General features: G+C 53.2%; 2 protein-coding genes across 5 annotated transcripts in view; both read right to left on the bottom strand.

The window, feature by feature from the left end:
- The window catches only part of LOC135212547 (high affinity cGMP-specific 3',5'-cyclic phosphodiesterase 9A-like), a 640,308-nt gene that overhangs the window by 434,359 nt on the left and 190,178 nt on the right, over window positions 1-15,771 (bottom strand). The window lies entirely within an intron of this gene.
- LOC135212425 (homeobox protein ESX1-like) lies at window positions 13,211-13,828 on the bottom strand. Its single transcript, XM_064245792.1, has one exon. The coding sequence runs from the start codon at window positions 13,826-13,828 to the stop codon at window positions 13,211-13,213; it is 618 nt and encodes a 205-aa protein (XP_064101862.1).

Genomic DNA, 15,771 nt, shown 5'->3' with positions numbered 1-15,771 from the left:
ACCCACGTTTGGACCATCGTGTCCCTGGACCCACGTTTGGACCATCAGTGACTGACCACGTTTGGCCATCAGTGACTGACCCACGTGTTTGTACCATCAGTGTATGGAACCACGTTTGGACCAGCAGTTTCTGGACCCACGTTTTGACCATCATGGACTGGACACCACGTTTGACCATCAGTGACTGCCCACGTTTGACGATCAGTGACTGGACCACTTTGGACCATCAGTTCTGGACCCATGTTTGACCATCATGTCTGGACCCACGTTGACCATCAGTACTGACCCCGTTTGGACCATCAGTGAGGACCATCAGTGTGTGGCCCCACGTTTGGCCATCCGTGACTGGACCCCCGTTTGGACCATCAGTGACTGGTAACACACGTTTACCCATCAGTGACTGGACCCACGTTTGGACCTCAGTGTCTGGACCCACGGTTTGGGACCATCATGACTGGAGCCCACGTTTGGACCATCAGTGAGGACCTCAGTGACTGACACACGGTTTGGAGCCATCAGGAGGGACCTCAGTGACTGGACCCACGTTTGACCTCAGGGACTGGACCCACGTTTGGACCATCAGTGAGGACCATCAGTGACTGGACCCACGTTTGGACCATCAGTGAGGACCATCAGTGACTGGACCCACGTTTGGACCATCAGTGTCTGGACCCACGTTTGGACCATCAGTGTCTGGACCCACGTTTGGACCATCAGTGTCTGACCCCGTTTGGACCATCATGACTGGAACCCACGTTTGGACCACCAGTGTCTGGACCCACGTTTGGACCATCAGTGTCCCTGGACGCACGTTTGGGGACCATCCAGTCGGTCTGGACCCACGTTTGGACCCATCAGTAGACGACCACGTTTGGCCAGCAGTGACTGGACCACGGTTTGGACCATCAGTGTCGGACCCACGTTCGGACCATTCAGTGTCTGGACCCACGTTGGACTTCAGGTCTGGACCCAAGTTTGGACCATCAGTGGACTGAACAGTTTGGACCATCAGTATGTGAGGACCATCATTGACTGGACACGTTTGGACCATCAGTGTCTGGGACCCACGTTTGGACCATCAGTGTCTGGACACGTTTGGACAATCAGTGTCTGGACCCCCGTCTGATACCATCAGTGTCTGGACCCACGTTTGGACCATCAGTGACTGGACCCACGTTTGGACCATCAGTGACTGGACCCACGTTTGGACCATCAGTGAGGACCATCAGTGTCTGGACCCACGTTTGGACCATCAGTGTCTGGACCCACGTTTGGACCATCAGTGTCTGGACCCACGTTTGGGACCATCCGTGTTCGGACCCACCCCGTTTGGACCATCCAGTGTGCTGGACCCACGTTTGGACAATCCAGTGTCTGGACCCACCGTTTGGACCATTCAGTGACTGGACCCCACGTTTGGGACCATCAGTGGCTGGACCCACGTTTGGACCATCAGGTATTGGACCCACGTTTGGACCATCAGTGTCTGTACCACGTTTGGACCCATCAGTGTCTTGGACCACGTTTGGGACCATCCGTAGACTGGACCCACGTTTGGTACCCATCAGTGTCTTTGGGACCCACGTTGAACCATCAGTTGACTGGACCCACGTTTGCGACCATCAGTGATGAACCACGTTTGGACCCATAGTGTCGGACCCACGTTTGGACCATCAGTGTCTGGAAACCCACGTTTGGACCAATCCCAGTTTGGACTAGGACCCAACGTTTGGACCATCAGTGAACGGGACCCCACGTTTGGACCATCAGTGACTGGACCCACGTTGGGACCATCAGTGTCTGGACCCCAAATTTGCGGACCATCAGTTTGCGGAACCCACGTTTTGGACCACAAGTGGGACATGGACCCACGTTTGGGGACCATAGTGGAAGGACCCACGTTTGGTCTAAGGGACCCACGTTTTGGGGGAACCATCAGTGGATGGACCCCCCCCCCCCCCCCACGTTTTTGGACCATCAGGTTTGGACTGGACCCACCCGTTTGGGGACCATCAGTGACTGGACCCACGTTTGGACCATCAGTGACTCAGGACCCACGTTTGGGACCATCAGTGATGTTTTTTTACCCACGTTTGGACCATCAGTGCTGGACCCACGTTTGGACACCATCAGTGACTGGACCCACGTTTGGACCACCATCCGTGAGGACCATTCAGTGACTGGACCACGTTTGGACCATCAGTGTCTGGAACCCACGTTTGGACCCTCACGTGTTGGACCCACGTTTGGACCGTCAGTGTTCTGGACCCACGTTTGGACGATCAGTGACGGGACCCACGTTTGGACCACAGTGTCTGGACCCACGTTTGGACCATCAGTGTCTGGGACCCACGTTTGGACAATCAGTGTCCTGGGACCACGTTTGGACCATCAGTGTCTGGACCCACGTTTGGGAACATCAGGTCTGGACCCACGTTTAGACCATCAGTGACTGGACCCACGTTTGGACCATCACGGTCTGGACCCACGTTTGGACCATCAGGGTCTGGACCCACGTTTCGGACCATCAGGTCTGGACCACGTTAGGACAAACAGTGTCTGGGACACGTTTGGACCATCAGTATACTGGACGCCACGTTTTGGACCATCAAGTGTCTGGACCCGTATTGGACCATCAGGTCTGGACCCACGTTTTTGGACCATCAGTGACTGGACCACGTTTGGACATCAGTGATGGACCACGTTTGGACCATCAGTGACTGGGACCCACGTTTGGACCACAGTGACTGGACCACGTTGGACCATCAGTGAGGACCATCCTGTGACGGGGAACCACGTGTTGGACCATCATTGAATGGACCCACGTTTGGGACCAATCAGTGAGGACCATCAGTGGCTGGACCCATTTTTGACCATCAGTGAGGACCCATTCAGGACGGGACCCACTTTGACCATTTCCCGGTGGACTGGACCACGGTGACCATCAGTGCACTGGACCCAACGTTTGGACCAGCAGTGACTGGACCCACGTCTTGGACCATCAGTGAGGACCAGCAGTGACTGGACCCACGTTTGAGACCATCAGTGACTGGCCCCACGTTTGGACAATTCAGGACTGGACCCAGTTTGGACCATCAGGACTGGACCCACGTTGACCATCAGTGACTCGGACCCACGCTTTGGACACAGTGAGGACCATCGTGACTGGGACCCACGTTGGACCATCAGTGAGGACCATCAGTGACTGGGACCCACGTTTCGGACCCATCAGTGAGGCCAAGCAGTGATGGGACCCCACGTTGGACCATCCAGTGAAGGGAACCCACTTTTGGACCCATCAGTTTGAGGGCCCATCCAGTGTCTGGACCCACGTTGGACCATCAGTGTCTGGACCCAACGTTTGGGACCATCAAGGACTGGACCCCCCCCCACGTTTGGGACATCCAGTGAGGACCATCGTGTCGGGACCCACGTTTGGGACCATCCCAGTGTCTGGACCCACATTTTGGACCCTCAGTGACTGGACCCCACGTTTGGGACCATCAGTGGAGGGACCATCAGTGTCTGGACCCACGTTTGGACCCAGTTTGGACCTGAGACCCACGTTTGGACCATCAGTGACTGGACCACGTTGGACATCATGTGACTGGACCCACGTTTGGACATCATGAGGACCATCAGTGACTGGACCACACGTCTGGACCATCAGTGAGGACCATCAGTGACGGACACAGTTTGGGACCATCAGTGGACTGGACCACGTTTGGACATCAGTGGGAGGACCATCAGTGTATGGACCACGTTTGGGACATCAGTTCTGGACCACGTTGACTATCAAGTGACTGGACCCACGGTTTGGAACCATTCAGTGAGGACCCATCAGTTTGTCTGGACCCACGTTTGGACCACAGTGTTTGCGACCCACATTTTAGGACCCATCAGTGACTTGGACCCACGTTTGGACCATAAGTGAGGACCATTCGTGTCTGGACCCTACGTTTGGACCATCAGTGTCTGCGAACCAAGTTTGGACCCCCACAGTGACTGGACCCACGTTTGGACCATCAGTGAGGACCATCAGTGACTGGACCCACGTTTGGACATCAGTAGTGACCTGGCACCCACGTTTGGTCCATCAGTGACTGGACCCACGTTTGGACCATCAGTGCCAGGACCATCTGTGACGGCGACCACTTTTGCGAACATCAGTGACTGGACCCACGTTATGGACCATCGTGTAGGACCATCAGTTGACTGCGACCCACGTTGCCGACCATCAGTGAGAGACCAGCAGGACTGGACCCACGTTTGGACAATCAGTAACGGACCCATCGTTCTGGACCTATCAGTGACTGCCGACCCACGTTTGCGACCATCAGTGACTGACCGACCCACGTGTCTTGCGACCATAAGTGAGGACCATCAGTGACTGGACCCACGTTTGGACCATCAGTTTGACTGGACACCCACATTTGTTTGCGACCAATCAGTGACTGCCGACCCACAGTGTGGACCATCAGTGACTGCGACCCACGTTGTGCGACCATCCGTGACATGCAGACCACGTTTGGCACCATCAGTGAGGACCATAAGTGATCTGGACCCACGTTTGGACCATCATGAGGACCATCAGTGAATAGGACCACGTTGGGAACCTATCAGTGACTGCGACCCACGTGTGGACCCTCACGTGAGGACGCATCAGTGTCTGGACCCCAAGTTGGACCATCAGTGTCTGAGACCCAAGTTTGGACATCAGCTGAATTGGACCCACGTTTGGACCATCGTTGTGAGGACCATCAGTGTCTGCGACCCCACGTTTGGACCATCAGTGTCTGGACCCACATTTGGGCCCATCAGTGACTGGACCCACGTTTGCAGGACCATAGTCAGTGAGGACCATCCCGTGTCTGACCTACGTTTGAGACCATACAGGACTGGACCCACGTTTGGACCATCAGTGAGGACCATCAGTGACTGGACCCACGTTTGGACCATCAGTGACAGCGACCCACGTTTGGACCATCAGTGCGGCACCCACGTTTGAGACCATCAGTGACTGGACCCACGTTGAGACATCAGTGATGTCACCATCAGTGACTGGACCCACGTCTTGGACCATCAGTGAGGACCCATCAGCTGACTGGGACCCCATCGTTGGCACCACAGTGACAGGACCCACGTCTTGAGACCATCAGTGACTGGACCCACGTCTTGCCGACACATCAGCTGACTGCGACCCACGTTTGGACCATCAGTGACTGGACATACGTTTGGACCTCAGTTGAGAGACCATCAGTGACTGGACGGCCCAACGTTTTGGACCATCAGTGTCTGGACCCACGTTTGCCGGAGCCATCAGTGTCTGGACCCCACGTTATTTGCGGACCATTCATGGCTGCTGACCCACGTTTTGGGACCATCAGTGTTGGACCCACTTTTAGGACCATCAGGGTCTTTGGAACCCACCAGTTTGGCAGACAATCACGTGACTGGGACCCCACGGTTTGGGACCATCCCCAGTGTCTGCGACCCACGTTTGCAGGACATCCAGTGTCTGGACCCACGTTTGGACCATCCGTGTCTGGACCCACGTTTGGACCATCCAGTGACTGGACCCACGTTTGGACCATCAGTGTCGGACCCACGTTTGGGGACCGATCAGTGTCTGCGACCCACGTTTGCGGACCATCAGTGAACTGGACCCATTCGTTTGGAACCATCAGTGTCTGGACCCACGTCGTTTTGCCGGACCATCCAGTGCTGCCGACCCCACGTTTGGACCATCAGTGTCCTGGGACCCACCCGTTTGGACCATCAGTGGACTGGACCCAGTATTGGACCATCAGGACTTTGGACCCAAGCTTTGTGACCATAGTGACTGGACCCACGTTTGGACCATCAGTGCACTGCGGACCCACGTTTTGGGGACCATCCAGTGTCTTGGACCCACGTTTGGACATCAGTGACTGGAACCCACGTTTTTGGGACCATCAGTGACTGGACCCACTGTTTGGACACCATCAGTGTCTGGCCCCCGTTTGGCCCATCCAGTGCGGAACCCACGTTTGGACCATCAGTGACTTGGAACAGTTTGCGGACCATCAGTGACTGGACCCACCGTTTGCCGGACCATCAGTTTGACTGGAAACCCACGTTTGGACCATCAGTGTCTGGAACCCATGTTTGGACCCATAGTGTCTGGACCCACTTTGGACCGAAACTCAGTGAACGGACCCACGTTTGGACCATCAGTGAGGACCATAGTGTCTGGACCACGTTTTGGACCATTCCAGTGACGGACACACGTTTGCGACATCAGTGACGGACCCACGGTTTGGACATCCAGGGAACTGGACCCAGTTTGGACCATAATTGTCTGCGACCCACGTTTGGACCATCAGATGATGGACCAAGTTTTGGACCATCAGTGCCCGAGCCGACCATTCAGGAACGGACCCACAGTTTGGACATCAGGAGGACCATAGTGACGCTGAGGACCCACGTTGCAGACCATCAGTGACTGGACCCACGTTTGCGAACCATCAGTGACTGGACCCACCGTTTGGGCCATCAGTGACTGCAGACCCACGTTTGACGGGACATCCAGTGACTGCGACCCACGTTTGGACTCATCAGTGAGGACCATCCAGTGACTGTCTGACCCAACGTTTGGGACCATCAAGTGTCTGCGGGACCCACGTTTGGACCATCAGTGTCTTGGACCCACGCTTTGGAACATCAGTGTCTGGACCCACGGTTTTGAGGAACCCAATCAGTGACTTTGGACACACGTTTTGACCTCAGTGTCTGCCGGACCCAACGTTTGGACCAATCCAGTGTCTGGACCCACGTTTGGACCATCAGTGTCTGGACCCACGTTTGGACCATCAGTGTCTGCGACCCAGTATTGCGGGACCATCATGTCCCTGGACCCAGTTTAGGACCATCAGATGGGGACTGGACCCACGTTTGGCACCATCAGTGTCTGCCGACCCGTTTGGAACAATCAGTGTCTGGACCCACGTTTTGAGGACCCATTCAAGTGTCTGGACCCACGTTGGACCATCAGTGTCTGCGACCCATGTTTGGACCACAGGTATCCCTGAGACCCAAGTTTGCCGGACCTCCAGGGTCCGGACCCACGTTTGGACCATCAGTGGATCTGGACCCACGTTTGGACCATCAGTGACTGGACCCACGTTTGGACCATCAGTGGACCTGGAACCCAGTTTTGCGGACCATCAGTGATCTGGACCAACGTTTGGACCATAGTGTCTGGAACCCACGTTTGGACCATCAGTGTCTTGGACCCAAGTTGGACCATCCCAGCTTGTTCTTTGCCGGACCCACGTTTTGGCCGGGGAATATCAGTGTCTGGACCCAACGGTTTGGACCATCCAGTGTCTGGACCCACGTTGGACCATCAGTGCCTGACGGACCCACGTTTGGACCATCCAGTGAGGACCACAGTGAACTGGACCCAACCCCGTTTGGACCATCCAGTGTCTGGACCCACGTTTGACCATCATTGTCTGGTACCCACGTTTGGGAAATCCAGTGAGGACCATAGTGACTCGGACCCACGTTTGCCGACCATCAGTGTTGGACCCACGTTTGGACCATCAGTTGACCTGGACCCACGGATTTGCGACCATCAGTGTCTGGACCCACGTTTGGACCATCCAGTGAGGACCACTCAGTGGACCCTGGACCCAGTTTGGGACCATCCAGTGTCTGGACCCACGTTGGACCATCAGTGTCGGACCACTGTTTGGACCATCCAGTGTTGCCGACCCACGTTTGGCCATCAGTGAGGACCCATCAGTGACTGGACCCACGTTTGCGGAACCATTCAGTGTCTGGACCCACCGTTTGGACCATCCCCAGGTGTCTTGGACCCACCGTTTGGACCTCAGTGAGGACCATCAGTACTGGACCCACGTTTGGACAATCAGTGATGGGACCCACGTTTGGCCCATCAGTGTTATGGAATCCCACACACGTCTTGCGACCATCAGTGAGGAGAACATCAATGACGGACCCACGTTTGCGACCTCAGTGTCGGACCCACGTTTGGACCATCAGTGTCTGGACCCACCTCGTTTGCGACCATCCGTGTGTCTGGAACCCACGTTTGGACCATCAGTTGAGCCCTCAGTGACTGGACCAGTTTGGAACATCAGTGTCTGAGGACCCACGTTTGTACCATCAGTGACTGACCCACGTTGGACCATCAGTGTCTGGACCCACGTTTAGGACCCATCAGTGGCTTTTAGGACCATACAGGGACGGGACCCACGTTTGGACATCAGGTCTGGACCCAACCTTTAGACCATAAGTTTTGAGGACCATCAGTGATGGACCCCCGTTTGGACCCATCAGTGTCTGGACCCGTTTGGAACCCATCAGTGTCTTTTGGACCAACCGTTTGGACCCTCCAGTGAGGACCATTCGTGACGGGACCCACGTTTGGACCATCCAGTGTCTGGACCACGTTTGGACCATCACGGGACCGGACACCCACGTTTGGACCATCAGTGTTTCCCTGGACCCACGTTTGGACCATCAGTGAGGACCCATCAGTGGACTGGACCCACGTTTGGACCATCAGTGTCTGGACCCAGTTTTGGACATCCCAGTGTCTGGACCCACTTTTGGACCAGCAGTGTGCGACCACGTTTGACATCAGTGAGGACCATCCCAGTGACTTTGGACCCGTTTGGACATCCAGTGTTGGACCCACGTTTGGACCACGGACTTCTTACCCACGTTGGAACCATCAGGTCTTGACCAACGTTTTGGACCCACAGTTTGAGGACCCATCAGTTTGACTGGAACCCACGTTTGGACCATCACAGTGGTTGGACCACGTTTGGGACCATCAGTGTCTGGACCCACGTTTCGGACCATCAGGAGGACCATCAGTGATGGACCAACCGTTTGGACCCATCAGTGTTTGGACCCACGTTTGCCCGAACCATCAGTGACTGGACCCAAGTTTGGTACCATCCAGTGTCTGGACAACGTTCGGACATCAGTGAGGACCCATCAGTTTTGGACCTGGACCCACGTTTGGGACCATCAGTGTTTGGGACCCAACGTTTGGACATCAGTGAGGACCATTCAGTGATGGACCACCCCGTTTGGACCATCAGTGTACTGGACCCACGTTTGGGACCATCAGTGAATGGACCCATCCGTGATTTTGGGACCACCGTTTGGAACTCAGTGTCCTGGACCACGTTGCCCAATCAGTGACTTTGGACCCACGTTGGACCATCAGTGTCTGACCCACGTTTGGACCATCAGTGAGGGACACCCAGTGACGTGGACCACGTTTGGACCATCAGTGGACCCACCCGTTTGGACCATCAGGTGACTGGACCCACCCCCGTTTGGACCATCAGTGTCCTGGACCCACGTTTGGAATCATGCGGACCATCAGTCGATGGACCCACATTTGGACCATCAGTGTCCCTGGACCCAAGTTTGGACCACCAGTGTATGGACCCACGTTTGGACCCATCCAGTTGAGGACTATCAGTGGACCTGGACCCCAGTTTTTGGACCATCAGTGTCTGGGACCAACCACGTTTGGAACCATCAAGTGACTGACCCACGTTGAAGGACCATCAGTGACATGGACCCACCCCGTTTTTGGAACCATCCCAGTGAGGTACCTATCAGTGGACTGGACCACCGGTTTGGACCATCAAGTGTTGGACCCACGTTTGGACAATCAGTTGTCCTGGACCCACGTTTGGAACCATCCAGTGGTTTGGAACCACGTTGCGACCATCAGTGAGGACCATCAGTGACCCCTGGACCCCGTCTTTGGACCATCAGTGTCTGGACCACCCGTTTGGACCATCAGTGAACTGGACCCACGGTGGACCATCAGTGTCCTGGAACCCACCGTTTGGACCATCAGTTTGAGGACCATCAGTGACTGGACCCACATTGGACCCACCATCAGTGTCTGGACCCACCGTTGGGACCATAAGGTGGGTCTGGACCCAGTTTGGACCAGCAAGTGTTGGGACCCCGTTTTGGACCATCAAGTGAGGGATCATCAGGACCCGGACCCCGTTTGGACCATCAGTGAGGCCATCAGTGGCCTGGACCCCACGTTTGTTTAGGAACCATCAGTGTCTGGACCCACCCCGTTTGGAAAAAAAAAACCCAAGCAGTGGGGACCATCCAAGTGACTGGACCCACGTTGGACTCCCAGCGTTTGGACCACGTCTGGACCCATCGTGTCTGGGCCACGTTAGGACCATCCCAGTGAGACCCCTCAAGTGACTTTGGACCATGTTGGCCCATCAGTGTCTGGGACCCCGTTTGGACCATTTTCAGTGACTTTTTTGGACCCAGTTTGGGCCATCAGTGTCTGGACCCACGTTTGGGACCATCAAGTGAGGACCATCAGTGACTTGGACCCCGACGTTGGACCAAATCAGTGTCTGGACCCCACGTTTGGAACCATGCAGTGACTGGACCCCACGTTTAGGACCATCCAGTGTCTTGGACCCACCCCGTTTGGACAATCAGAGAGGACCATCAGGACTGGACCCAAGTTTGGACCCAATCAGGGTATTTGGACCAATCATTGGACCTCAGTGGACCTGGGACCAGGTTTAGGACCTATCAGTGTCTGGAGCCCACGTTTGGACATCAGTGAGGACCAATCAGGGAATGGACCACGTTTGGACCCATCAAGTGTTAGGGTACCCACGTGTGGACCATCAGGTCCCTGGACCCACGTTTGGACCATCAGTGAGGACCATCAGTGACTGGGGACCCACGGTTTTGGACCAGCAGTTGTCTGGACCCACCGTTTTGGACCATCAGTGACTTGGACCACGTTTGGGACCATCAGTGTTGGACCCCAACTTTTGGACCCATCGAGGGGGGACCATTCAGGACTGGACCCCCAAGTTTGGGACCATCCAGTGCTCTTGGACCCACGTTTGTACCAATCAGTGTCTGGGACCCATCCCGTTTGGACCATCAGCTGAGGGAACCCATCAGTTTGGGAATCACCAGTTCGGACCATCGGTCTGGGAACCCACGTTTGGACCATCAGTGAGGACCAATCAGTGACTGGACCCACGTTTGGACCAATCAGTGTCCTGGACCCACGTTTGGACCATGCAGTGACTGGAACCCACGTTTGGACCATCATGTCTTTGGGACCCACGTTTGGCCAAATCCAGCGAGGAACCATCCAGTTGGACTGGACCCACACGTTTTGGACCATCAGTGTCCTGGAACTCCCAACGTTTTGGGACCATCAGTGGTCTGGACCCACGTTTGGACCATCAGTGAGGACCATCAGTGACTTGGGGACCCAACAGTTTGGACCATCAGTGTCCTGGACCCACGTTTGGGACCATCGGGTCTCGGGACCACCCACGTTTTTGCACCATCAGTGAGGAACCATAACCGTTGACTGGACCCACGTTTGGGACCCCCATCAGTGTCTGGACCGCCACGTTTTGGGACCATCAGTTGTCTGGACCCACGTTTGACCATCAGTGGTCTGGACCCACTTGGTTTGGACCATCAGGTGTATGGACCCACCGTTTGGACCATCAGTGTCTGGACCCACGTTTGGACCATCAGTTGTCTTGGAACCACCTCCGTTTGGACCATCAGTGAGGGGGACCATCAGTTGACTGGACCGCCCACGTTTGGACCATCAGTGTCTGGACCCACGTTTGACCATCCAGTTTGATTCTGGAACCCACGTTTGGTTCACCCATCAGTGAGGACCATCAGTGACTGGGGACCCACGTTTGGACCCATTCAGTGCTCGGGACCCACGTTTTGGAAACCATCAGTGGGACTGGACCCACGTTTGGACCATCAGTGTCTGGACCACGTTTTGGACCATCAGTGGTCTGGACCCAGACGTTTTGGACCCACCATTCAGTGACTGGACCCACGTTTGGACCCATCCAGTGGTCTGGACCCACGTTTGGACCATCAGTGAACTGGACCCACCGTTTTGGACCATCGATGTCTTGGACCCACCCCCGTTTGGACCATCATTGAGGACCATCAGTGGAACTGGACCCACGTTTTGGCCATCAGTGACTGGACCCAACGTTTGGACCATCAGTGAGGACCATTCAGTGACCTGGACCCCACGTTTGGACCATCAGGTACCTGGACCCACGTTTGGACCATCAGTGAGGGACCATCAGTGTCTGGACCCCACGGTTTGGAGGCATGTCCCAGTGACGTGGGTACCCAAACGTTTTGGGACCTATCAGTGACTGGACCCATGTTTGGACCATCAGTGCCTGGACCCACGTTTCGGACCATTCAGGTGACTGACCACGTTTGGACCATTCAGTGACAGGACCCACGTTTTGACCATCAGTGGCTGCCCCTTTTGGACGTTTGGACCTCAGTGACAGGACCCACGTTGGACCATCAGTGCTGGACCCACGTTTTGGACCATCAGTGGACAGGACCCACGTTTGACTATCAGTGTCTGGACCCACGTTTGGACCATCAGTGTCTGGACCCACGTTTGGACCATCAGTGTCTGGACCAACGTTGGACCATCAGGTGGGTCTGGACCCAGTTTGGGACCATCAGTGTCTGGACCCACGTTTGGACCATCAGTGCCTGGACCCACGTTTGGACCATCAGTGTCTGGACCCACGTTTGGACCATCAGTGTCTGGACCCACGTTTGGACCATCAGTGTCTGGACCCAAGTTTGGACCATCAGTGTCTGGACCCACGTTTGGACCATCAGTGACTGGACCCACGTTTGGACCATCAGTGACTGGACCCACGTTTGGACCATCAGTGTCTGGACCCACGTTTGGACCATCAGTGAGGACCATCAGTGACTGGACCCACGTTTGGACCATCAGTGTCTGGACCCACGTTTGGACCATCAGTGTCTGGACCCACGTTTGGACCATCAGTGTCTGGACCCACGTTTGGACCATCAGTGTCTGGACCCACGTTTGGACCATCAGTGTCTGGACCCACGTTTGGACCATCAGTGTCTGGACCCACGTTTTGGAGGCCCATCGTGTCTGGACCCACGTTTGGACATCAGTGTCTGGGACCCACGTTTGGACAATCAGTTGTCGGGACCCCCCACTTTGGACCATCAGTTGTCTGGACCCACGTTTGGACCATCAGTGACTGGCCCCACGTTTGGACCATCAGTGACTGGACCCACGTTTGGACCATCAGTGTCTGGACCCACGTTTGGACCATCAGTGAGGACCATCAGTGACTGGACCCACGTTTGGACCATCAGTGTCTGGACCCACGTTTGGACCATCAGTGTCTGGACCCACGTTTGGACCATCAGTGTCTGGACCCACGTTTGGACCATCAGTGTCTGGACCCACGTTTGGACCATCAGTGTCTGGACCCACGTTTGGACCATCAGTGTCTGGACCCACGTTTGGACCATCAGTGTCTGGACCCACGTTTGGACCATCAGTGACTGGACCCACGTTTGGACCATCAGTGACTGGACCCACGTTTGGACCATCAGTGTCTGGACCCATGTTTGGACCATCAGTGCCTGGACCCACGTTTGGACCATCAGTGACTGGACCTACGTTTGGACCATCAGTGACTGGACCCACGTTTGGACCATCAGTGCCTGGACCCACGTTTGGACCATCAGTGACTGGACCCACGTTTGGACCATCAGTGACTGGACCCACGTTTGGACCATCAGTGACTGGACCCACGTTTGGACCATCAGTGACTGGACCCACATATGCAGCAAACACACAAAAACACGTGCAGTGAATCTGAGACGAAATGAAGGCACTGAAAATAAAAAGTACCTGGGTACTTTCCTCGGAAAATCTGCACATCATTACATTACTAATTAGGACTCATTAAGCGCGCCATTATTATTATTAGCATCATTATTATTGTTGTTGCTGCCGTTAATACTGTTTTCCACGAATATAAGTATATAGCTTTCTCCCTGAGAAGGGTGAGGGCTTTCGGGGAAAACAAAAGACAGATACCATTACATACATTCTTTTACTACTATATTATTATTATTATTATTGCTCTGTTGAATGAAATGGAAAAATTAACAGAATTAATCTTATATATCATCTTTTCCATTTTTCTTATTTCTCGCTTCTCCGGCTCAGCGAAGCCAGCGAAGCGAGTAATAATAAAAATAGAAAAGATAATGTATAAGATTAATTTGCTGAATTGTGCAATTTTATTCAACAGAATTTGTATAAAAGAGGGTCTACTTCCAACATATTATTATTATTATTATTATTATTATTATTATTATTATTATTATTATTATTATTATTATTATTATTATTAAAGAAATAATTAACAATAGCGATTAATTACTGCCTATGGTAAATACTCAATGTAAGCAAAATAGTGACCAACTTAGCTAAAAAGAACCATTTAGAAAGTTAGAAAGTGTTTGCGTGTGTGAGGAGAGGGGGGTGGGGAGGGGGGATCTGGTCTAATTTTCATCATTTCCTTTCAAAACTAGACGCACTGGAATGGTCAAAGGTTACCGCCAAAGGGTTGGGGAAAATGGACGAGGCCGCGGTTTTGATTTAAAATCTTGGAAATGAGGGAGGATAAAATCAAAAGAACGCCAACGGCACTCTGGAACCAAAGAAGAAGAAAACGACTGCGAGAGCCAGAATCTAAGACGAAAAAGGAAGGAGATAACGGGAGGTATAGTATAGAATTTTCACCTACTACAGTTGAAAGAGACATCAATCACTGGAACAGATGCGGACAGGAGAGAACCCGAGACCAGATTCCCTAAAAAAAGGGGAAAAGTAATATATTGAAAAAACGAACACTGACGATAACGAAGGACTAAACCCCTACCTGAGAAAGAGAGATACCTGTAATGACGAACTTCTCTCACCGAAAGGTTAATCACAAAACGCAATAAAAACAGTCGGACAATCGAAGCCATCAATCACCCCGGGAAAAGTGTTTTCGACAAGGTATTACGAAATCAAGAATTAATCATTTCCACTTTGGTGTTTCCTGTCGTGTTCGAGTAACGCTGTCGTCAATAGGAGGAAAAGGAGGTGGGTGGGGGAAGGCAGGACAAGAGGAGGAGGAGAAAGAGGAAGGGAAAGTGGTAAAAGAGGAAAGGGATTGGAAAGGGCTGAGTGAGTGGAAGTAGAAAAGAGTAAAGTTAGAAGGATGAAGACGAATGAAGGAAGAGAATGTGGATAATGAAGGCGAGGAAGAGCGGAAAGTAAGGAAGCCCAGGAGAATGAGGAGGGAAAAAGGGAGAAGGGGAAAGAAGGCAATTGGTAATATAGATAAAAGCGAGAATAGGCGGAGAAGGGCAGGGTCGGGGAATGAATTTGGTTAAAGGATTAAAGAATAATTTTAATGAAACAGATGGACACTCCATTTCATTCCCAAAATTCAGATGCATTTTTTTTTTTTTTTTTTTGGCAGAAAACCTATCCACAAAAAATTAAAAATTTAAGAGTTCCCCGAGTGTGGGCACCAGATCTGGTAAAAGCGTCATGCGGATTCTTTACGGAAATACGCATTTTACGCAAAGCATCGCCCCGACAACCCAAACCGGAAAGGGAACGGAAAGAGGGCACGAATACATACACGAGAGGAAGAGGAACCAGGCGAAGAGATTGTTTGCAATCGCAACGAACTGTTTATTTCGGTTTCGGCGCCTGCTTATTAACATTGGCGTTTTAAAGATGTGACTCCATATTTGTTTGGCCAAAGCGCGATCTGTTTGTGTACGGAGTTCAGCTCAAACGGAAGGATATTGTATACA

The sequence above is a fragment of the Macrobrachium nipponense genome, chromosome 41, assembly GCF_015104395.2.
Source record: "Macrobrachium nipponense isolate FS-2020 chromosome 41, ASM1510439v2, whole genome shotgun sequence".
Taxonomy (NCBI): Eukaryota; Metazoa; Arthropoda; class Malacostraca; order Decapoda; family Palaemonidae; genus Macrobrachium; species Macrobrachium nipponense.
The sequence above is the reverse complement of the archived record's forward strand: the minus strand, read 5'-3'. Positions and strand labels throughout refer to the sequence as shown.